At 38.3% G+C, this 26,709-nt stretch overlaps 1 protein-coding gene and 1 long non-coding RNA gene across 3 annotated transcripts in view; one reads left to right on the top strand and one right to left on the bottom strand.

The window, feature by feature from the left end:
- ZNRF2 (zinc and ring finger 2) overlaps nt 1-26,709 on the top strand; it is a 54,692-nt gene that overhangs the window by 22,603 nt on the left and 5,380 nt on the right. The window contains exon 2 of one of the 2 annotated variants that reach the window (XR_003533011.1): nt 9,564-9,670. Coding sequence is in view for 1 of the 2 variants with exons in the window: in XM_027675505.1 (XP_027531306.1) it covers nt 9,564-9,659 (96 nt within the window). In the remaining variant the exon portion in view is untranslated. The remainder of the gene's footprint in view (nt 1-9,563; nt 9,671-26,709) is intronic. The other variant, XM_027675505.1, reaches the window with a different exon arrangement.
- Nucleotides 1,715-9,030, bottom strand: LOC113963933. The gene is made up of 3 exons (XR_003533012.1): nt 8,673-9,030; nt 8,187-8,282; nt 1,715-2,223 (listed from the first exon to the last, which is right to left on the bottom strand). It is a non-coding gene; the product is annotated as an uncharacterized LOC113963933 (long non-coding RNA).

Below are 26,709 nucleotides of genomic sequence, written 5' to 3'. Positions count from 1 at the left end.
ATAGATACAATTTTTCTGTTATACTGAGTAACGAATGTAATGATAAGTATTTTTGGTATATAATTTAATGTTGCTGTCAAAAAATGAATCATTATTATGTTTAGAATTAATAAATACACTCCTGGGAACATTGCACATACTAATTTAAGTTTTTACTTGCATATATTCTTCCCAGATGTAATCTTTTCTGTTTTGTACTCTGACTTTTTTGTCATTGATTGGTTTTCCCCTTTTTTTTTTTTTTGCCACTGCTACCTCTATTTCTGCAGGAACAAGTAGGTTATTGGTAAGTATTTCAACTAATTCAGACTTTACAAAGTTTTGCCTTAGTGAGGACTTATTTTTTTGGCCCTCACTTACTTTGGTAAAAACTTTGTAGACAACAGACCAATTGTCTGTAAATGCTGTGCTTTCTCAGGTCTCCATTATCGTCTTGTTTGTGTAGTAGAGTAATAGTTCTCAGATTCTCCGAGAGACTTTGTCTTCTGCATGCTTTCAAGCAGCATCATTATCTGTGCTGTCTTCTAAGATGCTGCCTTCTCCTGGGGCTTGCTCCTTTGTTCCTGTTTCAAGTGCAGTGTTTACTTTGTCTCTTCCATTTCTTTTTTTCATAAGACCTCGTATGCGTTTTGGCCAGTTTGCTCAGAAGACTTCTCTGCGTCCAACAAGATGCTCTGTTTCACGTGTTCAGTTTAGTCATCCTTGTTAACCATTATTCAGCCATTTTCACATCATACCTCTTCCCTTTTAGCTATCATTAAATATATTTTCAGCATGGTATAGCCACCCTCTCCTCTCTTATCATGCTTCATGTAATTTTGATCAGATTCATTGCGATGTACAGCACAAGTTTTCAAGATATTTATGTCTTAGCATTTTGAAAAAGTAGGACTTATTTCTTCTGATCTTGGAGCAGCTCTTCCTATATTCTCTTTTAAATTATGTGATTTCTAATGGAAACTTTTTCTTTAACCCTAGTATGTTTTTGAAAGTAGTGACTTTATTGACAGTGCAAAGTAGGGCAGGGGAGTGTAGACAAGCGGGTTCCCTGCACTTTAAAATTTGTAGTTGTCTTGCCAAGTTACTCAGTTATTCAAGAAGTGCCTTCTTCTGGCAATAGAACACAGCTGTCCTTTGTGTCTTCCTCAACTTGCATTGTGAAATGATGAGTGGAAAGACCTTTTTCAGGTGTTTGAGGAAAATGTTGCTCTGGGCAATAAGACAAAATTGAGGGAGTAGCAAAATTAAGGAAGAAAGGAAAAAACAAGTGTATAGGTTCAGGAGAGATGGGGAATGAGAGAGAATTCTTCCTCCTTGAACTGTGATGGCGACTTATGATGAAAAAAAGCAATGGGAGTATGGGATATCTCTGAAGTAAGAGTTTCCAGGCATTTCGTTTGCATAAAGTTTTCAGACCTCCAAGCTGGCCTGCAGTGAGTTGTCATCATCTGGTAATGCAAGAACTGAGCTTGTTTGACAGGTTGATCTTGTCTGCCGTGTGTAAATAAAATACTTTCGTGCCGCAAACTGTTGACTATGCTTTCTGGCTACTTGTTTTCTTAATAAGATAGTCAATTTGGCTCCAAAATGTATCGCCCCTGGCTGAGCTGCATATTCAGACAACAGCTCAGGTCCATAAGATTTCACTGCAGTGGCAAGAGCCCCCACTTGTGTACAGAAGCCTCTGAATTGGTGACAGGATTAGTTTCTTCCCATACTACTGATATTACTCTGCCGCGTGACTGGAAGGGGACTTTGCTCTTATCTCTGCTTGCAGAAGATCTGACAACGAACAGACATGAGAAAGAGGAAAAACATCTTTCCTTTGTTGCCCCTGAGTCATTTTGGAAGAGGCTCATCGCACCCACATAAAAGAGAGAGAGGAAGTGTGTTCCCTTGGGTTCTCTCCCCTGCTCCCCTCCCTTGGGAAAGATGCAATGGAAATGAATGGTATTCTTCTGGGGAAAGTCTTGTTGTTAAGTGGAGTTTTTGGTAGCTAGTTGAAAATATACTTCTCAAGAATAGCAAGCAAAAAGCTAAAATCATCTGGTTTTAGGGTGTGGGTGGAGCCTTTTTGCATGAAAACCGATGCTTGCTCTTGCCTTTAAATCTGCCAAATGCAACACCCAACATAGGCTTATGTTCACACTTGTCTGTCTTCAACTGCTTGTGGTCCATTGAGGAATTTCTGGTGTGGATCTGTGATGGGAGGGGTGTGACTGTCTGAAATGCAGGTAATAAAGTAGAGTGAATTAATAACTTACAAGTCTCTTTAAAAACTGTTCTTGTTTATGTGCTTGTCAGTTTGAAATTGCAGAGACTCTAGAACTGTATGAAGGGATCTTAACCAACCTCTCATTTAGCTTGACTACAGATCCCTGTGGATCATGGGATGGGGGGGTGGGGAGTGACACTCCCAAACACAGGTGGTGCTAAGAAGGTTTTTCCTCCTCCCATTGGGTGCTTGCATTGGTCTGAAATGTCACTCTTAAAAAGCTGTTCCTCTAATAACAGCTCTTCTTATTTCTGTATTAAGAGTTGAAATCAGTCTTTCCACAGCTCTTTCCTACCTGTAATTTCATCTCCTGTTTTGCAAGATATTTTAGAATGGGCCTTTTTTTCTCTCTTTTAATGGATATATTTATTCAGTTTCTAAAAATGTGTAGCTCTCAATTATAATCATCATCACGTTACTTTTACATTGATATTAGACACTCAAAATTGTGCAGTTGAAAAAGAGCTTTATTTATGAATAAAAAATGTGTCTGGTTCAATTTCTCTTCTTCATTCTATACTGCGTTATTTTTCAGTGATTGCTACTGAAGATCTCAATTTCCCAAAAATGAAGATGAAGTGAGCTGAAGAAGTTATATAATATGATTCTGTCAATCATAACTTTTTGCTTAGGAAATGAATTATTATCCAAACATATCTTGTCTAATTATTCTTTGGGGTCCTTAATTAAAATAGTTCAGGTTTGTTTTTATTTCCCACTTTATATATCCCCCCTTTCCCATTGAATGCTGTGGGAGTTTTAAGTTGGAACATACAAGAGAAAATACTTTTTTTCCCTCAAGGAATTCACAAGTTTGTTTACTTTAGTTTTACGGTACAAATGTGGGGAAGAAAACCCCAGCAGATCGTGAACCCCAAATCAGTAAGAGCTGAGAAGAAGATATTATTTGTGCTTATCCTGATTCAGTTTTCTATAAAAGACAGAGCTTGGAACATTTGTATTTTGTTCCTCATTTCTATTTGATTTCCTATTCTTTCCCAAATTGAGGGGAGTATTTCTTTATTTCTTTTCATCTCCAGAAGTCTTTCCAGATGGTGCGTGTTCTCGTGGCTTAGACAATTGACAACATAAGGAAGGATGGAAGCTAGAGAACTTGATGTATCTTTTCACCAAGACATTTTCTTCCTTAGCAAAAAAACTTCTGTACCTAAAATGGCAAATTTTTTTTGAGTGGCCACTTGTATTGGCAGCTACAGCAGCTAGAAATTCTTCTGTAGAAGGTTCCCTGGGAGTTGGTAATGCTCTTTTTTATTTTTCCTTCTAACTTACACATTTTTTTAAATGTTAGTTCTTTGTTCTTGAATTTACTGTGAAATAATTTTCATATTCTCTTTGATGCTTAGGGTAAACTTGCTGGGTAAGATGTGAGCTGTGTTAAAGCAATATGCTTTCATATACAAGGCTTCATGGTTTTGAGCTTACAGAATTACTCATTCTATCTTTCCACTTCAGCTCTCTGATGAAAAGACAGAATTCTGTGCCTTATAACTGATAGATCATGTAGTCTTTACTGAACCTTCTTTTTTTTTCCCTTCTTTAATTTTTACAAATTAGTTTGCAGAAGGGAGTAACAGAATTTTGGCTTGAACAGGACTGTTACTTTACCAAGAATCTGAAGTACTTCCATTTATTTTTCTGCTGTTCTACGACCTCACTTCGTAGTCTTCTGTACAATTGAATAGAAAATGAAGAAGCAGAAGAAGTAGAGGCATTATACTTTGCCTTTTAAAAAATGTTTATGCTATTTTGCTTTATATTCTTATTAGGCAACTTAGGGAACGTGGTCTAGGTGAAAAAGTAGGTGGATGCTGAAATAGTTGGGAAAAAAGTCCTGCAGCTGCTCTAGGAGAGCAATTCAAATGAAGTGTCAGTGTGGTCTGCTTTGGGTCTGTTTTCAATCAACTTTTTTTCGTGGAGGCTGGGCACTTTAAAATACGAAATAAAATGCTAAAATTGTAAGATCTGAAAGCGCTATGGAGGGCAAAATTGGAATTCCTAATTGTTTTTAACATGTTAGAAGAGTGTTTATAGTTGATTAAAAAAGACAAATGAGAATTACTAAAGGTAAGCAGAAATATAACACTAAACCCAGGACTTGGCTAGTACCAGTTTTGCTGAAGATTTAGGGATTGTTGTGGGACATGAGAGGAATGAGCCAATCACCTGTTGATTTGTTTAAAATGTACCTACCCGCATACACACACATAAAGGAGATATCTCTATGTATGTATGGATCTATATATAGCTATCTAACACCAGGTGTAATGGAATGATGTGATAGGTAACTATTAATTTCTGCTTAGGACTTGTGAAGTCTTAGCCTGAGAGCTCTGCCCAGTTCTTAGCAACGCAATATGGTAAGGTTGGAGAGAGGCCAGAGGACAACAAGAGGAATAAAAGGTTTAGACATCAGGGCCTGTGAGGAAAGATTTAGAGTAACTAGGGTTTTTTTCAGACTACAGGAAAAAGATGAAGGGCACACACTTTCGGGTGTGAACATGTGTTTTATACTGAGCACAGTTGCTACCTGTTTTCCATGTCTATTGAACACATAAGAAGTAGTGAACTTGTTTTTAATGTGTTGTGTTGTTTCCTTTTAGCATCACTATGCAGGCTTTATTTATGTGACAGTAAATTTGCATACCACCCTCATACCATCATATTTACTAGTTGCTGTGCTACCAGATTGTCTATACCTCTTTTTCTAAGTACCGAAGAAGTGTGCATATATAAGTAACATTTGTCAGGCATCTTATTGTGATATACATCTTAGAAAAAGTGTGTGGATGCAAGGATTTATCTTTTCTTATAACTTCTTTAAATGCACACCAAGGTAGATTTATCCATCTTATTTGAAAACAAAAAGATACAAAGACTTAAAATACTAATATATTGCATAATTATTTTAAAGGAGCAGCTGCTCTCATTATACTTTTGGGTTGCCTTTGGCAGTGTTCCAGTTGATGTTTTCTGCTGAAAGGTTACTCTGATCAGGCTGATTCAGTCTTTTGTGTTGTTGCAGGTTTTATTTGTGCTTACTTCTTGCTACAACTCTTTAATATTGACAGAAATAATAATTCATTCTTCTGTGCAAGTCTAATACTGCTTTAACATGTTTCCTTCATGTGCAATTCTGTGACACTCTGCACTGTGTTGTCTGGAAGCTCTTAGCTCTTCTTTTTTTTTTCACCACAAACTAGATATTCCAGAATAAGTGCCAGTATGATTTTGCAAAAATTTATAGGTCCAGGAGTTTGTTATTTGGATGCTTTATGTTTGCTCGTCTGTGCACTGAACAGGAAGTTAAGCGGCCTGATGTTTGCAAAGCATGGCAAACACAGTAAGGTATCACTAACAGGTTGAAACTGGTATGGATAGAGTGAGTGGCCACCCATTGACCTGTCCACGTGGATAGTTTCCAAGCCTGCCAGAGAAGGAAATCATAGGTTTGGTAGATCAATGTGAGAGAAAATGGGATTTCTGGGCTAAGTAGAGGTTCACTTGGAAAAGATGGTGATGTCTCAAGAAAGTGATGCATTCAAGAGAGAATGAGAGACAGAATTCACCTCTGATATAAGTCCTGATACTTAGGCAGGTTTAATTATTTCAAACTTTCTGTGCCACCTTGGGATTTTCTAGTAACTGTACTGCAGCTTTCTGTTCTGTCTCCATTTCTTGTAACTGTACTTTTTTCCAGGATTTTGGTTTTGTTTTAAGTAATGTGTTACTTTCAATATTGTAGTCAGGGTTGTGAAACTAGATGCTCGGAGCCTGTAAGAATTTGGTTCCCTGCCTGTTAAGGATGCAGTTGGAAAAGTCAGTTAGATGTGTGTGTTTGCTCAGTTTTGGTGCTCAGTTCTTTCCTGCTGTACTTCTGTGTGTAGTGAAGGGGGTGAGAGGCAGTTCTTCGACTGACTTAGGTTGTATCACTGGCAGCATGTTCTCTACTATGGCAGAATTAAGGACAGCTTTGCAGTGATATGCTGACAGTGACAACACTAATACAAAGGTGACAGTTTGTCATCTTGGGTTTTATAAGGAATGCTGTGAAACCAACACGTTCATAAGAGATGGATATTTACCTAGAACTGTGCATTATCTCTTGTGCTCTCCTTGTAAATAGGGTGAGCAAGTAAAGTGTCACAGTTTTTAGAAGACACTTCATGTGATAGTACCTCATCTGATAACTACTTCCTCTTTGTTTTCCAAATGTCTGTTCATGCATTGTTTATCCACAAAACTAGTAAAACAAGTCATGTAGAGAGCAAGTTATTTCTGACCTGTTGTTGATTGTTGAAGTCATGTGAAACTTTCTTTAAGTTGCTGGAATTGTTCCCTAAGACTGATGGTAACAAACATAGGCTATAAATGTTGTTAGCCTGCTGGGCAGGAGTACAATAGAATCTTTGTTCTTACAAAGTACTTAATTGTAAACTGGGTCATGAAACTATTGCCTTCTGATTTGAGAAAAGGTGGGAAAATACCAGCTTTTTTTTTTAAGAACCTTTAACTGGCTTGTGGACAATGTTGATTTTTCACTTACTTATATTTTTCAAATACAATTTAAAATAAAGTAAATATTGTCTCTGCAGTCAAAATAATCTGTTCTTTGGGGTTACTGGGTGAGTTGGAAATATTTATTTCCTTCACACAAAACATACACTATACATCTTTTAGGAAAGATGGCTAAATCCAGGAGCTGGTTATTGCAGCAGAACAATGTGAAAGAATGAGAAATCGGATTTCACTTGTATTTGAAAAATGTTTCAGCAAGTGTTGTGAGCCCAAGGGTCTTTTTCTGCTGTTATGCTAGTCTTTGCCATGCAGCTGATTCTGGACACTGGAAAAACATGTTTTCCACAAATATACCTTTACCCCTGTCAGCTAAGTTGCCCCTTAAGGCTTAGTTAAGTGTGATGTCCTCTATTCTTTGTGTTCTTCAGTTCCACATGCTGAGTAGAGCTACAGCAGTCAGGTATCCCAAATGTGCTGTCTCAGGAGGATATTTGTAGTTGTTTAACCATTACCTTCAGATCCCCCTTGACACAGGACAAGCCACAAGATAATGTATTGATAAAATACTTACTATATTGCTAGAATGCAGGATGTATGGTCTTTATTAATAACACTGTTAACTTTAGCAATGGTTCTAAGGACCTGTTGGTGGTTGTCCTTGCCCCCTGTCACTCCCAATTACATGTGTTGATGACCCTGGGAATAAACTAGAAGAGTTCTGTCCATAAAGCAGAAGGAACCTGTTAATGACTGTCTCCATGCTTAACTAGCCATGAACATAAATGTTAACTTGCTCTAATGCAAATACTCCCTTCTGTCACAGCAGGACTCTGTCTGCAGCATAGAAAAAAGTTACCAGCTTTTTCACATCAAACTATGTTGTCAATTATAAATGAGAATAATGTCTGGGACTTAGGTCTAGTCAAAGCCTGGTAATCAGCTGCGTTAGGCTGATAAAGATGGAGAGAAAATTTACCCTTGGTCAGTTTTTGAGGAAACCCATAACAAAACAGTAATGGGAGGTTTGAGTGTTCAGAGGACTGAGATACTAATTTCGATTTTAGTCATGTTGAGATGGATCCTGGGGGAAGGAGGCTACACAGTAGCTGAAATGTCACTGATAAAACTTTCTACAAGTAAATTAATCCTTTCAACTTGTTTGTTTGTTTGTTTGTTTTTCCAAAAGGTGTGTTTGGCTGTTGTATGCTTACTAACCTGTTTGTAACTATTGTTTGTAAAGATGTGGGTTGGGGGAGGAGGATTAAAAATAAGGAGAGAAGAGCAGTATTTAAACTGAAGTGTAAGATTGACTCAAAGAAGAAATAGATATGAATGGCTTATGACTAAAATGGGAAGAATCAGAACTGTACTTTACCTCAGGAAGTGGTTTCCAGTACATGTTTAGCTGCTGCCCTGAGTTCCTTATGGTTATGACCAGCTATCCTCTTTGACTTGCTTCCTATTAGCTGCACTAAAGAAATAAATCATTGTCTTGATAAAGGAAGTGCAGTACTTCTATCAAGTGCTAATGCTTCAGATTAATTGCTGCATAATAATTAACAGTAAAGATGAAAATTCTCAGGCATCAGTAACTTGAAAGTGCAGCATCAAGTTTCTTGTCATCCTTGACTGACTCGGTTCACTGTGGACTCTCAAGGTTAAAAGTACAAAAGTAAGGGGCAACAAACTAAAACATGTGGGAACAGGCTCAGATGGGCATGTTGTTGGAAGGTGCAGTGGCCTTTTATACAGGCTTGCATCGTTACTTTTCAACAGCGTGAGAGAAAAAGTTGTGCCTGTGCACTGAGTGTGGACATAAATTAGATATTTTTGCTGAATGTTGTCCTATTGGACAACCTACCTGTAGGTATGCTCCTTAACAACTCTTATGGATCAAGACCCCTGTTGGTGGCTTTTTGTCTCTCACTTGTGTGTTAATTATTCAGCAGATCAAAATCAATCAGGCTTTTCTCAGACTTTTCTATGGACTGTAAATCTTGTCCAGCTGATCTTGTCCTTTAACTGGAAGACTGCTGTCTTTGGCAATGACATAAATTAAGGTATTAAGCACTTTTGTCATAGACTATTATGCAGTTGCATCACAATCCAGATTGTCTTGGTTATTCTTTACCCCATGTTGCCTGAGGCTATGACCTCAAAAGCTCAACAAGTCATGCTTGGCTAGGATGAGAGAGTCAAACAAAATCAGTGTTACAGGAAATATTAGTGATTCAGTAAGTGAGGCAACACCCCTGAGTTAATGTTTTTCCAGTGCCCCAGCCTGGTAAAAGATGGTGCTGCTTGTATGATGAGATGTAAAACTGAGATCCTTGTTTAAAGTTTCAGTGCAATTCCTGGTAAAAACAGACATGTTAATTCGGAGGTCTTGCCCAAGTTCAAATTTTCATGGCTGTGTCCTCTACACATTTCTAATATCTGTTTTACTAGAGTCATATTATCCTCTTGCTCCTATCCTAAACTGTTCTTAGAGTTATTGGGAAAGTTTGCATTCCAGAGGTGCTGGCATGTTTGCAATTGGCAACAGAACAATTTTCGGAAAAAATGGTCCATTTTGAGATCTTTTGAAATCAAGGGAATTATATTCCTGTAAGAAATATCAGGTCAAAACTGAAAAGCTTCCAGGATTTTTTTTTCTTTCTTTTAATGTGTGCAGAATAACTTTTTGGCTTGAATACACGTATTAGCTACATGGTTGAGTGTACTCACACTTATATATTTTTATTTTCCGTAGGATTCAAGTGCCCTGTATGTTCAAAATTTGTATCTTCTGATGAAATGGATTTACATCTTGTGATGTGTTTGACAAAACCAAGGATAACCTACAATGGTAAGAAAGAAGTAAGCTGATAAATTATTTATTAATTTTAAACATTAGTGTGATAATAATTCTTTTCATAATAAGATACTCTGGTAACTAGTTAGTGAACTCAGAAATTAGGTATGTTTTTTTGCTTGTAGTTTTTTCAAATTAATTCTTAAGAACTCGGTGTTTTTATACTGCATGCCATTATAATTTGCACTGTGTTCTGAAAATATAAAATTATTCTCATTTGATTGTATGGATTCCATTTTTTGACCATTGGTCAGTGTGCATTTAGTGTCCACTTGAGATATGTGTAGCTTACATGTCCTCTCATGTGATGACCTCAAGTAGTGAGGTGGGTCAGTCAAATCTCCTGGGGACTTTATTAAGGACTGTTACTTGACACACTGTGCATTTGCACATTATTCAAGAAAATGACCCTTTCTTGAAGGAACTAAAGAATTTCCTCCTTCTTCAGCTGATTGCATATGTGATACTTCATAAGGACTGGTAGATATATATGTTTTTGTTATTTTGGTCAAACTGACCAAGATCAAATGAACCACCTGTAGTAGCTGTTTTTCCCCTACTACTAAGCTCTCCTTCTAGGCAACTTTTGATGCAAGGCAAACAGGACTTTTGCCACTGAGATCAAACCTTTTTATCACTGTAGCTTAGGCTGACACTCAGTTCTACGGTGAGCACACAAAAAGGCTTCAGGAAACTAGGACTTCAAAATTTTACTGAAATCCTAGTGCCTGCTTTGGCAGAGCTGCCCTACTACCAGAAAACCTTACAGTGTCTCTTCGATGAGATTATTGCTCACCAATCATCAGATGTGAGAACAGAATGCAATTAGAAAGGAATTGTAGAAGAGAGGGAGCTGGAGGTTTTTTTGGAGGTGCTGGTGCTCACAAGTTATATCAGGGAAAAATCTGATTCAATGTAAAATAGAAACGTCACATAATGAGGGTGGTCAAACACAGTAGCAGATGCTCGAAGAGGCTGTGCAACCTTCAGTCTTGGAGATGATCAGAAATTGACTGAGCAAGGCCCTACGCAATTTAGTCTAACTTGGTTGTGCTTTGAGTGAGGGACTGGACCAGAAGACCTCCAGAGGTCACTTCAAACATAAGTTATTTATTGCATAAATAACCTGTAGTATTATGGCTCTTTGACCCTCCAGGCACCTTGCTGTTATGGTACACTATACTGGACTTCTTTATTGGAACAAGTCTTGAAGAATGGTTGGGCCCACCTTATTCTTATCCAGACAGCAATAATTTCAAAAATAATTTGAAATCTTATGCTTAGAGTTGTGAAATCCATTTCACAGCACAGCACTTGTGAAAAGTAAATATTTCTTTTTCCTCCTGGTGTTACCACATGTATATTTGAGAAGGTTGACTTCATCTAACAGCGAGGGCTTTTTTTCTCTTTGTTTTTCCTTTTTAAATTTCAGACTGAGTGTTATTCAAGTTAAGTTGTGTACTGGGGGATGTTGGATATTGGAGAGAAGAGAAGCAGGCTAGTCACCCCAGTCAAGGTGGGATAACGCACTTGGAATCAGTTAGGGTGGAGTAGGAGGAGGCAGACTGGCAGAGAACAAGCACTGGCAGTATTCCAGCTGATGGGATGTGCACAAATTATGAGTTGACTGACTGAAATCCTTTACCCCTGCTGCTTTTTACATTTACATATGAGTGTGCTCAGCTGACTATCTTTTGTTGGAAGATACAGCAATTACGTAAGGTAGTCCTTCAGTATCATTTATGGTGTTTGTTTGTATCACAGCGGTGCCGTGTGTTCAGACTCTTTTTTTTCCTTCCTGCACTGTTTCTCTCAGCTGGCACACTACTTGGTGGAGCTCCTTTGGGCCATCTTGTTAACTTTGTGCAGTTATTACCAGCAACATGTCATTTCTCAGTTTAGGAGTGTGTCTGCTGTACAGCGAGCCTCAGGAACTCATTCTAGGAAATGGTTATATAAACTTGGAAGAAGGAAACTGCTAAATTAAGTAGGCAGATTTGAGAGAGACATTTACTTAGAGGTATGGTCTCATTCTCATAAACACTTAATAGAAGTGTGCATTGATCCTTGTGACTCCAGTTAGTTAGCTCCTGGACTCATGGACTAAATCTTAAATTATAGCCTATAGCTGGCATTCGAATTACTGCAACACAAAGAAAACGAGGATATGGCTTCAGAGTTGTGCAGTGCTCAGTTGCTACTTTGTGGTATGGTTGTGGTCCCTTTAATCAGGATAGTAAAAGCAAATTAACTAGCAGATTGGTAATGTAATGCTGCCATGATTTCAGGACCAGAACAGCATACATGCTTCTTCTGCTTGTCTATTTTGCTGTTTGCCATGGTGAGATTAGTGATGAATCTGCCTTTTTGTCATAGGCCATAAGGAAGGCATCTCAAGTTTTGTTTGAGAGAAGAAGAGATGCTGCTCAACTTTTGATACCCTCTTCCAAAATGGAAGGCATTTCTTTATACTTCACTTTCTCATTGTTTTCTTGACCTTGTGCCATACATACTCAACTAGAACCAACTAGGCACCATTTGATTGTGTTGGTCACTGATCATTCCCAGTCCTATTACCACTACAGGAAAAATATCTTTTTTTTTTCTTTCCTTTTTTCCACCTCACCTTCTTTTGTCTCTGAGTTTTGTGTTGCACATTGAAGGGAGCCTTAGACTTCGCAGATGTTGAGATATTTAGAAACTGAGCAGTTGGTTCAAACTGTATTTATGTCTAGTTCTGTTCTAGATGTGTTTCCATATGATGCTGTAAATGTATTAGTTGTTCTTTCTAAGAAACACCAGGGAGCAAATTCTATGCATTTTGTCATTCTGAGAAGACAAACCTTCTTTCTTTTTAAATATGAGTCTGAGGCATATAGTCTCCCTCAGAAAAATGTTATAAGACTGTTTAGTTGTGATTCGAAGTTTAAAAAAATTAATGAGTCCTCCCAGCCAATCTCTAATTGCTTTCTGAGCTACCTTTGTGCACTGCATTTGGCAATTGAAAGGGTCAGTGAACTGCAAACTTGGGCAGCAGTCTGATTTACATGTGTTTTCTGAAAGAGAGTGGTCACAAAATTGTCCCAGTTCTATGCTGGAAGTTGCACTGATTTTCATATAAATAAATCAGTACATTTTATTAGCTTTATTCTTTCAAAATCACATGACTTGACTGCAACAGAGATCTCATTGCTGACTCAATTGGGCATGTAAAAAGAGCTCTTTCTTTTTTCTGTGGAACTTTGTTCCACATCTCTTTAAACTACTTGTGGTGCTCACATATGAACCAATATCTAGGAATTTTTATACAAAAGCTGGTTAAATGAATGGTATTGTGCAAAAAACATTGTAGTGTTTGGTGATACTGTCTTAAAGAGTCTTCCTTTTCTTAACAGTTAGAAAATACTGTTACTTGCTGAGTTGCTGAGAAGCTGGAGTAGGTCCTATGCACTGGTTAACCACTTTTATGAAGAAAGTGGATTACTTGCTAGTTGACAGGGATTTTTAAAAAACACTGCTAACATATTCTGTAGCCATACCTATTTCTTTGAGCTTCTCCAAAGCGTTAAATGAGGCTCTTTGTACCACCTTGTTCAAATTTGCCATGGTGAGCCCACTTCAGGACTACTCTGCAGAAGGTGTTGCTTACAGTGTAGCCCCATGTTTTGGTTGGGCTGGGGCATTTATGTGAATTTACTCAGTGCTTTGGAAGCAACATGCCTTTGACTCCTTGCTGATGATTAGAGCTATCTGGTGAAGTTTGGGTTTTCGATATAATTGTTGTGCATTTTGTGTTGTTACAGTATTGATTCTTTTTTTCACTGGAAAGTGTTCTATAAAAAATTGAGAAGACACAGGAGAGACTTGTGACTTTAGAGGCATCATTTTTAGATGCTTTGCAACAAATGCACCCAATTCCTTCTGAAGAAACCTTGCAGTTTGTTCTGAAATAATTCTGATTTTAATTTTAAAATTCCTTTGTTTGTTTCTCAGAACACTTTGCAAGACAATATTATTTTTGTTATTATTAAAGGGCCCCTCTGAAAGCAGGGACTAGCAGCCTGGCACCTGGCCAGATGGGGAAGCCAGTGACCCTGGAGAGCTGGGGAGAGCCAGTCAGCTCACTAGACTGGTTGGCTGGCTTGGCGAGCCGGCCTGTCCTCTTTCAAAAGTTTTGATTGAATTAGCACATTCCTGTGGAATATTTTGGGTTTCATCAAGTCAGCACTTTCTGTTGGAATGGTGTTCTACTGGAAACTTTCTAAGCCGATCTCCTCAAAGCCGCTCGCTCAGGGGTGGTGCTGCTTTGACATCAGTGTTGCTTTCACTCAGACCGTTCTGCATTTAATTCACATATGGCAGTGGGTCTGACTGTTGGCCAACATATTTACTGAGGTTCATTTTGAGGGGAAAAGCTTTTACTAGTGTAATTCAAAGAGGAAGAATGTTGAGACACCCAGTGCATGAACTGCTGGAGATTTTTTCCTTACTCGAAGTAAGGACTTAGTAATTTTTCTTTTTAAATTACAACAAGTGATTTTTTTTAGACCTGTCATACTAAAAATGAGCAGGGGATCTGACATCACAGATAGCAGGGATTACAGATATAATTTTATATTAGGAGTTTATCCAGTTTCTTTGAAACCAAGAATTAGTATGTGGAAAACTGTCACAGAGAGAATATTGAAAATTAAGGTAGGTGTACCAGAAGGAAAAACATGACCAGAACTCTGAGTGCTCTTCCTATCTGGCCATGTACTTTTTTTTCTGGGGTGTTTGATCTAACACCATGCACAACTAGCCAAGAATTCCCATGCTGTCTAACCGAATTCAAACTGACCTGGCCATAGCACTGCAACTCATTCAGATTAGCAAGGATGCAAAGGGTTTTGTCATGATTTAAATACACTGTTTATTCTAAACCAGTTTGAGGTATTGGGTTGTGTCTTGTGAGGAAAGCATTTCTTGCTGGGACTGCCACATGCTGAGGCCTGCATGTGAGCAAGTGTCAGAATCTTGAGCTGGAATCTGTGTAAGCAGTAATCCTGATAGAGAAGTTGTCAACATCGAAATGACAGCCATAACATTTGCATTTTGATCAAAAGTAGAGACTTAAAGACTGGCATGAGTCACTTGAGTGACTAAATAAAAATATTTTGGAAATATTCTTTGTGAATGGGGCTGACCTAATTTTTTTCTAACACAAGTTATAAGCTTTATTGATTGCTGTCTCTTTCAACATCTTTGGGGCAAGATATTTATGCCAGAACTTGATGAGTTTATATTGCTCAGTAGAACGAAAGAAAAATATTGCGCCTTAACCTGATGTTTGAACCACCAAAATACATTATTCTGGTAGTCCTGCCCACTGCAGTGACTTGATTTCCTTGGTCACTTCTGTGCACCAAGAGTATTTTACTCTGCAGGGATGATGCTCTCAACTATTTTGATTGATGCACTCAAAACTTCAATCTGGAATGAAAGGAATTACTAACTTGAAATTCACTTCTCTTCCAGGGTTCCTGAGATCATGCCCTGAAAAACCTTGCAAAAGGGCATCTTGCCAGTCTGCCTGGAAAAGCTTAAGCCTTCCTCTTTGTCTTCATCCTTTAATAGGACTACACTTTCAGCAGAGCAGTACAAAATAATACTAAGGCAGACCAGTTCTTTCCACTTTACCCAAGGTGTAAAATTCTCCATAGAATTTCTCAACTCTTCCATTTTTAAAGTCTAACAAGATTCTCCAGAAGTTTCTAGCTTCTTGCTTTGCCCTATATGGTTCTGTGCTCTGTCCTCAGGGATGCAGGGGAAGAGCCTTTAAAAGATAGTTTAACGAACATGTAAAATAAAAAACCTTATCCTGTGCTTGCAATTAAAATAGTGATATTTACTCTTTGTTTTGATCTTATGTACTCCTGAACATCCTCCAGAGTATGTAGGAGGTTCATTCAGTGTCCCTAATGCATTAAAACTGTTTTCTTCAGTAGTTCTTGAAATTATGTAGAGCTGTTTAACTTTGAGATTTTGTTTAATGTGGTGACAGTAGAACATTACTATAACAAATAAAATTTTCATCTCAGACATTTGCACAGCTGTTCTTCTGTGAACAGATATAATATCAGCCCAAACTTTCATAGCTTGTCTTGCAAATCGTTGTTATATTTAAGGAGGGAATTGTCATTTTGAGGAGGAAAATTGTGTTTGAAGACCTTGATTAAAATATATTATCTGGTTTATACTTTATCCCTTTGGGAATTGTTGACAATGTTTGAATAAGGAGGAAACTTTCACTGGTGTTCACCAGTGTAGGCCATGGATAGCTACTTGTCCAAACCAAACTGCCAAGAGGAGCAGTGTCAAACTGTAGTTCTTCCTCCCTTTGTTCAGTAAAGCAGTATTTCCATCCCACCATCCCACATATCTCCTTCAACAGTTTCTGGTGCCTCTCAAAAGAGCATCACTGCAAAAGCAGCCTGTTACAGTTCAGCTTTTTGTGAAGGGAGGTTGTTCATTTGAAAGAGTAATGCTGACAGATGTCACTAAATAAAACCACACTCCATTTCAATTTGTGCCTGCCTCCTAAAAGGGGTAGGGCCTGCTTCAGTGACCCCATTTTAGCCTCACTCCTGGATGAATTGGGTCGATCTGTGATAGTGTGGAGCTGCAGCACTTTTAGAGGCCACAGTCTCGTCTCTTTCCTCCACACCCTTTTCTATGGAGTCAGGAAAGTAAGCTGTGTGTTTGTAATGGTGTGGCTGTGAAGAAAGCTCATGAAACGGGAACACAGTGTAACTGAGAGGGAAGTGCTTTGACTGTCTGGAGCAGCAGTTCCCAGAACTGCAAATTGCCCCATTTATCATGGTAAAATATAATCTCGGAGGTTTAGTGGGTGTGGTTGAGGTATCAATATTGTTTATTATTTTACTTTTCACACAAGAGAAAGGGAGGTATAGATTTGTAAAGAAGGTGTGACAGCTCACTTTCATGGTTCAGGTTGGAGATGGTCAATAGGTTATGCTGCATTTTCTTTCTGTAATGAAGTAAAGTTGATATGCTTGGATCCTGCTGAGAAGAACACACTGCAGAGATCACACCTATTAATATCTTAAACTTTTCTCTGATTTGTTGTGCATGTGACTTACTCTTTAATGAACCTTTGAAGAGAAGGATATTTGGTTGGGTGATTCTCTACATACTTTTCCTTGAGTCAGGCCTAAATCTGCTAGACTGAACTTCCTGTGACAAAGCCATGGCCAAAATAGCTGCAATGTCACCTCATACTTAATTCAGTTCTGGGGAGTGGGACAATAATTTTTTTTCTCAGTACACTGGAATCGGCTTTATATAAATACATACCTGTGTCACGGGCATATTTTATATGCAGCACTGGATAAATACAGTAAAGCTTTTGACAGCTATAGAACAACCCTGCTTGTTTCTGAAATAAATAAAGTGGGATCATTCATGTGCTGAATAGCTCAAGCTGTTTCTTTGGCTTATAAGCTACTCCTTAACCTTAGGTATTGCCATTGTCTTGCTGTCGTACTGACAGTGCTGCTCAAGTCAAAGGAGAATTCTTGTCCTAGAAGATTATAGCTACACCTGTGAACCAGTGCTGCAAAGAACATCTGCGGGTGACACGGGGAGTGATTCAGATCGGAGGACCCGATACTCTGCGCTGTGTGTCACAGTGTTTCTCTTACATAATGCCTGCGCAGTGCTGCCTGCAGCAGAGAGCCGAGGGATGGTCCTGCTCGCTCGGTAGCGAGCGCTCGCTGTGCCGTGACTCCGCATCATGTGATGCGGGCAGACAGGAGCTACCTTCCATGCCTTACACTTAATCAGTCTTTAGCTCTGAGAGGTCATTCAGAGGATGTCATAAATCGTGTCTGCAACTACTGCAGTCTTGTGACTGCTGGGAACTTAGCTCCAGGGGAAATAATGTTCCTAGTTTTGTATGGTAATTCTGCAGTCTTTAAAGCTGATACCTCTAAAACCTTAAGATTTTACTCATTTACTAGCAACAACCTGCCTTCTTTTTCTTTTTTCTTTTTTCTTTTTTTTAAAGTTGCTCTGGGGAGACAAAACCTTGAAAATACTCCTTTTCTAATCTTAGAGAATGGGTTTCATTGGCTGGATTTTGAAATCAAAGTACTTGAATTCATTATGTTTTAAAACATAGCTGCCAAACTACATCTCACTGAGACTGAGTGATCTGTGCAGGAATTTCATGGTATTTTCTTCCCTAAATTCCTCACTGCTTTACAGGGACTAGTACAGATTATTTGCAGACCAGGATTTTTTTTTCCCCTAAAGAAATATAAAAGAATAAGGGGCACTCTTCTTGCTCAGAAACTACCCCGAGGGCAGGTCAATTTGCAAGTATTGCCTGAAATGTCATTTGTAGTTTATTTTTTTCTTCATATTAAAGTCTTGCTTTAAAACCAGCTACCTTTTGATTACTTAAATAGTCTTGTGCTTCTGAGTTGCAGACTCAAACCTTCAATGTAGAAAAGAAGTCCATCCAGCTTTTGCAGGGGATTTCAGTGATAAAACAAGCCTAACTTCAGAAACAATCTGGGTGAAAACATTGCTGTGGTGGAGTACTCTTACTTCTAAACTGGGGATTATTATTACTGCTTATACAGGGAAAAAGATTACTCATTTCTAGTATTTTTAGCAAAATCCAGTGATTCTAGACCAGGATCTAAATTGCCTACTGACACAGGTACAAAATACTAGACTTACCTATTGTAGCCTCCCTGGAGGAACCTCCTTGCTCCTCAAAGGTTGCTTAACTTTGTCTCACGTGGCTACAGATTCGCTTGGCTACAGAAATAACCCCAAGTTTTAACATACAGCTGAAACATAAGAAACTTCATTCTTGCTAGATTTAGTGCTGAACTATGTTAACACTTAGGAAACCTTGTTAAAGTTTCCTCATAAAAATATCAACTTCCATTTTAACACTGCACTAACAGCTATCTGTGAATTTCAAACCATGTCAAATTTTCATAATTTTGACCGTGTTCCTCGTGCCCTCCTTCCTTGTGTGAAGTTTCATTAGATAGTCTTCATGTAATGTTAGGTATTGGATAGCCTTTGTGTAGCTAAGCAATAATGTAGTATTCTTTGATAATTTTTAGCCCATAAATAATATTTATTTATTTGGAATCAAGAGATGGAGGGAACAATTGTTTGGTTAACACCTTTTTTTTTTTCTCCCCAGTTCCAAGGAAGTCTGTTTTAATCTATGACTTTAGTGTCTGAAATATGTTGTTGTCATAATGGTGTCCAATTGTTTTGCTAGCCTGTAAATTGAAAAAAAAAAGGAGAAAAATATAACTTGAATATGGTTGTGGAACTATACTGCCAGATTGTGGGCATATAACTTGGAACAAATACTGGAGAATTGTCTTTAGGGACTTTTGTTTTCGTAAACGCATCTCCTATGTTAATCTTTTTGTGTTATTATTTGTGAATGATCATAGTTGCTGAATACTGTTGAAATTATATAAGCATCTTGTATTTCAATTAATTGCTTTAAAATTTAAAGGAAAGCTTGTGGGTAGTTTGGTTTTTTGGTGGGTTTTTTTCCTCCTCTTGCAATTAAAGACCCATATACTCAGCATCTTACTGGGATAGTAATAACCTGTAGGTATATGTTAGCACCAGAAATACTGTATCTCAGTGCTTGCTGGAATAAATTATAATAGTGGATAATGGGTTAGTGTAGAGAAGAAAAATGGAGATAGCTTTGAAAACTCTGACTCATTATTTGATGTTATCAGAACCCTTTGCATTCAGACATGTTTTGCATTCCATCTATATCACAAGGATAATTGCATTTAAAATAGGAATAGCTTGGAAAAAGCAGTCTGTCTGCTGAGAACACTAAAGACAGACAAGTAAAAATTATGCAGTGATTTATATCCCTGTCCCGTGTATGCACGTTAACACCAGACATTCAGTTTTAACTTGGAGAAGGCTGATCTTGAGCCTGCTGGGAAAAGCACCCTGTAGGCCTAGCACCTGGCAGTGGGGTTAATAAGCCAGACTTTATGCATGCTGAGTTTTGGCACCAGTGTTTTCATTGTGTGTTGCTCAGTAATACATCATATCTTCCCTAAGAATAATGTCTTAGTCACACACAACTGTTTTTTCTCCCCTCCTCCTGTTTCGACCTTAGGCTCATAGTTTCATCTTTCATGCCATCTTCCTTAGTGGTGCTCCCTATGCATTCATTTTGCATCAGATCAAACTGAACTCCTCTGCAAGCTTGCAAAGAAATGAGTCAGTTACTTGGCCAGTGTTAAAAGACTGGAAAAAAGATTTGGCAAAACTCGTTGTGCTCAGGGCACCTGTAGGAAGCCTGGAATAGGAACCTGAAAAAGGATAAAGTGAACAAAACATGGAATCAAATCCTTCATCCAACTTCAAAACAAGTCACTATTAAAGTAACCGATGTTGCCCAGAGTAATAGGATAGCTAACTTGATCTGAGCTGCTTCTCTTCATTCCCTCTCTGCCTCTGCTCTTTAGGGACACTATTGCCTTATCCTTTCCTTCTGTGAAGTTTTCTAATGGGCTTCCTTCATCTGCCTTCTGTCAGATGAGAGTTCTCATAGATTTCATTAGGCCAGCATGTCCCCATCACACCTCTGGTTCATTGCAGACCACAAAGAATGAAACTTCTTAATTGAAAATCATTGCAAAGCAATTTCTCTGGCTTCTGACTGTAGTTTCAGTGATGGTGAATGGTTGAAGACTTGCCATTTGGAAAAACTGTGTTCTGCAATCTTTTTGGTTTCCTTTTGTGCTAGGGATAAAATAAATTTAGCCACTTAAAAAAGCTGACAAAGCAAGAGGTATTTCCTAACCTCAGTGGGGATCTTTTTGAACAGCCACATCCACATCCTGCAATTGCAAGATCTTATCCAATTTAGATCTTTCTTTCAGCTTGATCAGAGACACTCATCTTTTGTTGTACTTACTCTGCCACAGCCATGGTCTGCCTTGCTTGCCCAGTTTTTATGAATGCTGTTGGTGGTAGCATCTAGCTGTGATTTGGAAAAGTTGCTCCTTTTAACAGACACATCTTAGTTAAGTCTTCCTTCCATTTGTAAAAGCTATTGGAAGAGATCTGTCTCTGCACAGTATGAAAGGAATTCTTCACTCTCCCCGTGACCACAGAGGGATCTTGTCCTGATGAAATCATTAACACAGATTCCCATACTACCATAAGAAGCTACTACAGATAAATATTCTTGGGGTTATATGCTTGACTGGTTGTGGTGTGGCTGATGGTTTTGTGTTTGTTTGTGGTTTTTTGTTTGTTTTGTTTGTTTAGTTTTGGTGTGGTATGGGGTTTTTGTTTTGGTTTATTTTTTGTTGTTTTGTTTTTTTAAACTTTTGATAAAGAAGTTATCTGCTATGCTGGACTTCAGGCCTCTCATTTCTCTGGAATGTACCCTGCTTGGTGACAAGACCTAATCTCTGCCCAAGGGGAAGCTGTATCGTTCAGCCACCTCTGAAATGGATCTCTGGATTACAGTCGCAAATTTTCAGCAGGTCTAAATTGATTTTTCACCTATCATAGTTTCTTAGTACTGGTACAGATTGGCAAGCACATATAAGTAGTGCTTAAATATTTTGCTTTCTTTTACACCACGAAGAACAAAAATGATATCATTTATTCTAGCAAGCAGAGAGATATAGTATTTCTTGTACTAACAAGTACCTACCTACAGGTTATTACTATCCCAGTGAGATAATGAGTATATGGGTCTTTAATTTCAAGAGTAGGAAAAACACCCAAATGAACAAAGATCTGTGTGTTTGGATCAAACACTGGTATTCCTTCTTGCCTGCTTCTGTAAGTTTCCTTCATCCAAGCTCTCTCCAGCTCCCTGTAAGAAGCAGACTCTTTGTCAGCAATACATGCTGGTTGCCTCTGGCCATTTAATCAACCACTCCTCCTTTTGTAGCATATTTGTGGTGTAAGATCCTCTTTGATGGTAAACTCAGCCTTGAGAAGTGTAAATCATTCTTACCTGATGGAGCCAAGGAGGATGCATTCCCCAAGTGATACTTTCTTAAGCTGTTTCCTAAGGTATCTTATTTTGCTGCTGTTTTGTTTCTTGTGGGTTTGCCCCTTTACATGCTACTTTTAACTCCTGACATTCAAGATTAATTCCCGATAACCTGAGAGGTCATGTAATAAAGATGAAAAACCAAGAAAACAACCTAAAGGCAGCTTCTTTATTCCATGTGTTGCAATAAGCAACTTTCTCTCAGAAAGCATGTGTTGGGGTACACCATTCATGATGGAGTTTCACGGTGGGCCACTAGTTTGGTACTGCTGCATTCAAGACTTTTTCTCCCAGTTGCCTCCTGATGAGACAATATTTAGAGGTGTTATCATTTCCTAGGAGTAATGTTTCTGAAGTGAGAGGGGGAAGCCTTGGGAACAAAACACAGCATGCCAAGGAAGACTATTCAAGAACAAGGTATCCCTTGGGTCATTCAAAACACGAATATACGTCAGTTCAGTTGGAATGGGGACTTAGTATGGAATGAGTAAGGCTGGCACACAGTGTCTTTGCATCATGTTCTGGAGGACAAGGCTATTTATTTTTGGTTAATTTATGAACAGGTGCAGCTCTTTGACCCATATCTAGACTAAAACTTGACAATTTAAGGACATGGTACTTATAAATGTGATGAATGGAACTTATCTTTAGAAGTCAGTGCAACAGGAGAAAGTTGTTTAGATATCTTGAAAAGATTTAATGTCTAAGGGCATCTCAAACTGCAAGCAAACGTAGTTACAGAAGTTGGAAAGACTGTAGCTTAAGCAGAAGTTTCAGTCAGATAACTGTATTGAGAGCAAATCTTGAATCACGGGAAATGTATAGACACTCTGGCAATAAATCTCAAGACAGGAGCGCAAGACGTTTCATGTCTAATTGGGCTGATAAAATTTATCTTGTATGAATACCTATTTCACCTCAACACTTTCTGCCAGCAGTACAAATATGGACTGAGAAAGCTGTTACACTGATCCCAACAGCATAGGAGTGGCTGTGGATGTTGTTGCTTGGAAGCAAGGAGCTTTATTTCACTGACTACCTGGCCTTTTTTCAAAACCTAGCTTTTCACTGTGAGTCCTGGGATGCAAACTTGGCTTTGTCTAAGACCAAAATATCTTAATTGGACATTGTATTAAAGCTGTGTTATTTAAACTTGGGGTTTAATTTTCTATTCCCCCCCAGAACTGTAGCTTGTATTGACACTATCAGTTGCAGATAGATTTCCATTGTGGGCACTGAAGCAAAACTTCTTTATAAAAGAACTGTTTTCCCCAGTGTACAAATCCTTCTCCCCTCTATGTTAATTAGCTACCTGGATACATTTGTAAACTAGACTGTTTTATACTCATCCTGCTCCCTGAAATGTATTTCTGTCACTACTATGTCAGTTTCTATCTTTATTCAACAAGAAGCGAGTGCTTTTTCTCCACCATACACCTGATCATTATCTGTGAACAGGAAGTCTCTAGCTGTTTCTCAGAATTCGCTGCTGAAAGCCGAGAATGTCCCATGAAAATCTGAATCCGGTTCTTCAAATGTGGGTTATCTGAGAAACAGTTACACTTCTGCAGCCGCTTCCTTCTAGCTCAGCCTGGTGTTGCGATACAAGTGTTGCCTCTTAGGTCTTACTCTGTAAATATTTTTCTTGTGCGACTTTCACTTTGCTGTGTGCTTTCTCCCCTTTGCTTTTGTGTTTTAAGAAGAGGGAGAACCAAAGACTGTAGGCAATGTTTGCACAGGAAGTCTTTCATGATGGGTATCTGTTTGTATACAGCTTTCTCAGTCTTGAACCAACTCTGAGCAAGGTGAGAGGGAAGGGGAAAACAAGGGGAACGCTTGGACTCTGAGTAGGAAATTGTAACAGGCTGCCATGTGGCAAGGGATGAAGAGTGAGATGCCAAACAACATCGACCCCAGCAATTCATCAAATGCTTTGTCAGTATTTGATGAAGTATCACATTTGTTATAGCTGACTAGTTTGTTTTACAGATGTTAAGTTTTTGTGTATTGTGGTGGGAAAGATGTTTTTGGATTGCTTAAATTCTATGTATTACCACGTAAGTCATGAAATGGTGTTACTGTGCCTCTCAGAAGCGCACAAAAAGTTGCAACCTGTGCTTGTTTGATTAGCACAAAGGTGTTAGTTTTTTTCAGCAGCATAAAAGAGAATTTGGATTGAAGTTATTCAGGAGAGCTGAATACTCAACTTTGTGGTGTTGTGAATCCTGAAAACTGCTTAGCTGTGGTACAAGTGAAAACACTAGATGTTGAAAATCTTCCCTTTTACATCTAATTTAGAGGAGCTGGCTTGTATTAGAGCAACAAGAAATGTTTTTAGTCAGGAATCCACTGCTTCTTCAGAAGGTGTGTTCCTTGCTGAGGGCAGTGCAAGTTTAGCTTCTACCTGTGAAGGTACAATCTTCATTGGCGAACCAAGCCGATGGCTTTAGCTCTACTTTGCTTGGTCTACTGACTGACACTGTAGCTGGGAAAGCTGAGTGGCAAAATAAACATCTGCAGTGACAACTGCATGATCTTTTTCCTGCTATTGAGAGCTCTGAGCACTAAAGAATCAGCTCTCCTTCAGAGTGTTTATCTGCCTCAACTTTTGAGCAGCAGCCGATGGCTGACCTGGTCATCCAAGAATGACCCCTAGCGAATCAAGAGTATTCCTCTTGTGACAGTCGGAATACTGAAAGACAGTTGGAATGTCAAAGAAGCTGCTTGCTCTCCTAGTGCTTAGGATGGACCGGAAAAGGCAGCTTTTGCTTGCAGCCAGTACCAGTTTGCAAAGACAGCTACTGAGCTACATGAAAGAAACACATCTTGCATAATGGTTTTCCTTCCATTCCAGTGTCTACTTCTCCAAGGATATTAACCCCGAACAAGAAGGCTGTCCATCAGATAATGGCTAATAATATTAATCTTTCTCCTTTCTCCAGTGGCTGCATTACAACAGTAAATTAAATAAGATGTTGGAGAATAGGAGGAGTGGTAGAAAATATGGGGCTCGAGACAATAATATTTTGGGGGAAATAAGTGTGAAGAGGAGGAAAGCATAGTAGGAGATAGCTGGAAAGAAATAGAGAGGGAAAAAAAACAGATGCAGCAGAAGCCAGGAAGATTTAGTAAATCAAGTCAGTGACATCTAATAAGAATGTGTTAATCACATACACACATGCTTGCTGGCTACCGAATAGTAAGATACATGTGGAACGTGCAGATTCTCCTTGACTACTTGTCATATCAGTAAAAATGTAGAATAAATTCTGCAATATGGGTGAATTTATGCTCTACTTGTGAGCGTGTTGGCTATTATTCTTCAGCTCTACATTTAAAAACAAGCAAAGACAGTCTCTAGTACTTTACTAAGACAGTTTTTAGTAATCAGCTTCAAAAATTAATGAATGTGTAACAGATACATGGTAATATGTACCATTTAATGACGCTTCATCAATATTTTTTAACCTCTTATGGCTTTTGTTTTACAGTTTTAGTTCTGCTAAGATACTGTTCAAAAGGTGTTTCAGTTCAGTTTCTGTTGTGTTCCTGAAAGGGTGGACTCTTGTGGTGCACTTCACTGTTAAGCTAGTTATGGTGGCAGCTTCCATGGACATTTAATGTTTTAAATTTTAATAAAAATACATATATTTTGAAAAATTTTTTATTTTATTAGGTCAGAGATGTTTCTAACTTGGTCTTCTGTTTCCAATGAATGCCTAGAGAAAAATAAAATACTGCAGCTGTAAAGTGATATCTCCCCAAATACTATCAATGCCTCCATGATTTGTGACTTGGTGTTTCTTGAGTCTAGGGCTATATCTGTGTTTTAAAAGGAAAAACAGAAAGCAGGAGCACAGATTTTAATGACTCATTCCATAAGGTATGTATTGCATGTGCTTTTGCAGTCCTCAGTTTAAAGACAATTTAATCACAGACATTGCCTATAATCCTAATGATGGCTGAGTTAATGTCTTTTGTAATTGTTCAACATATTTTCAAAAGTTATAGAAAAAGTTTTTAATTGGCAAAGTATGTGCAAATTTGCCAGGATGATTGTATTTTAATTCAGTACTACATGTTTTGCTATAAATGCAGGAGTGGAGTAGAATTTATTTTCCACTGAAGGTAAAAGCAGAATTTCAGGAGGAAAAAACACTGACAACCAGAAATTAAAACAGTAGTAGTAGTAACTAGAGATAGAGGAGGGGAGGGAGAACTACTTGAGCAAACTCAGGAGAGAAATACTATGCTCTTTTGCCAGATTTCATCTTTGACACCAGTTTTTGGCTAGTGTGTACTTGTTCAAGTAGCTGGGAAGGCGGAGGAGTGTTTATCTCCTATTTGGTGCAAGGCAGATGGATGTGGAGGTGTGGTATTTGTGTATATACCCACATGTGGGTGAAATGGAAAAATGCTTGTTTCCTCTTCCCACTTCCATTTAGGTAGTATACTGATATAAATGTTTTAATCATAACATTGATGAAATTTTGAACTGTTTCTCTGGTTTTTCTTTTGGTTTTTGTTTGTTTGGTTTGTTTTTTTAAGAGAAAAAGAAAGAAATAATGTGTAGCTGCTGAATCACTCTGCTGCAGGAAAAGATGAAAACAAAAAAAATTTTCAGACTGCAGTGGTTCTGTGCAAAATGATTTACAGATTTTTCTGTAACAGATATGTTTAAGAGTCATTGTTAAATGGCCCTTAAACTGACTTCCATCTGATATAAACCAGTGTTGATACAGGAGTGTGAAATAAGTAGAGAACAAAGTTTGACCAGATCCAGGTCTAACAGGATTATTCACTCCTCTTTCTTTATCTGGGACTGATGATCTGAATCACCTAAAATGGTCAAAAGGTAGCAGACCCAAAGTGTCATAGGTCCATGAAGGATTTGATTTTGCTGTCGTCGCTCTACATATGTAATTAATTATGAGCTTGATTACATGGATTTGG

This window comes from Neopelma chrysocephalum, unplaced genomic scaffold, assembly GCF_003984885.1.
Source record: "Neopelma chrysocephalum unplaced genomic scaffold, ASM398488v2 Primary Assembly neopelma1_26, whole genome shotgun sequence".
Classification (NCBI taxonomy): domain Eukaryota; kingdom Metazoa; phylum Chordata; class Aves; order Passeriformes; family Pipridae; genus Neopelma; species Neopelma chrysocephalum.
The sequence above is the reverse complement of the archived record's forward strand: the minus strand, read 5'-3'. Positions and strand labels throughout refer to the sequence as shown.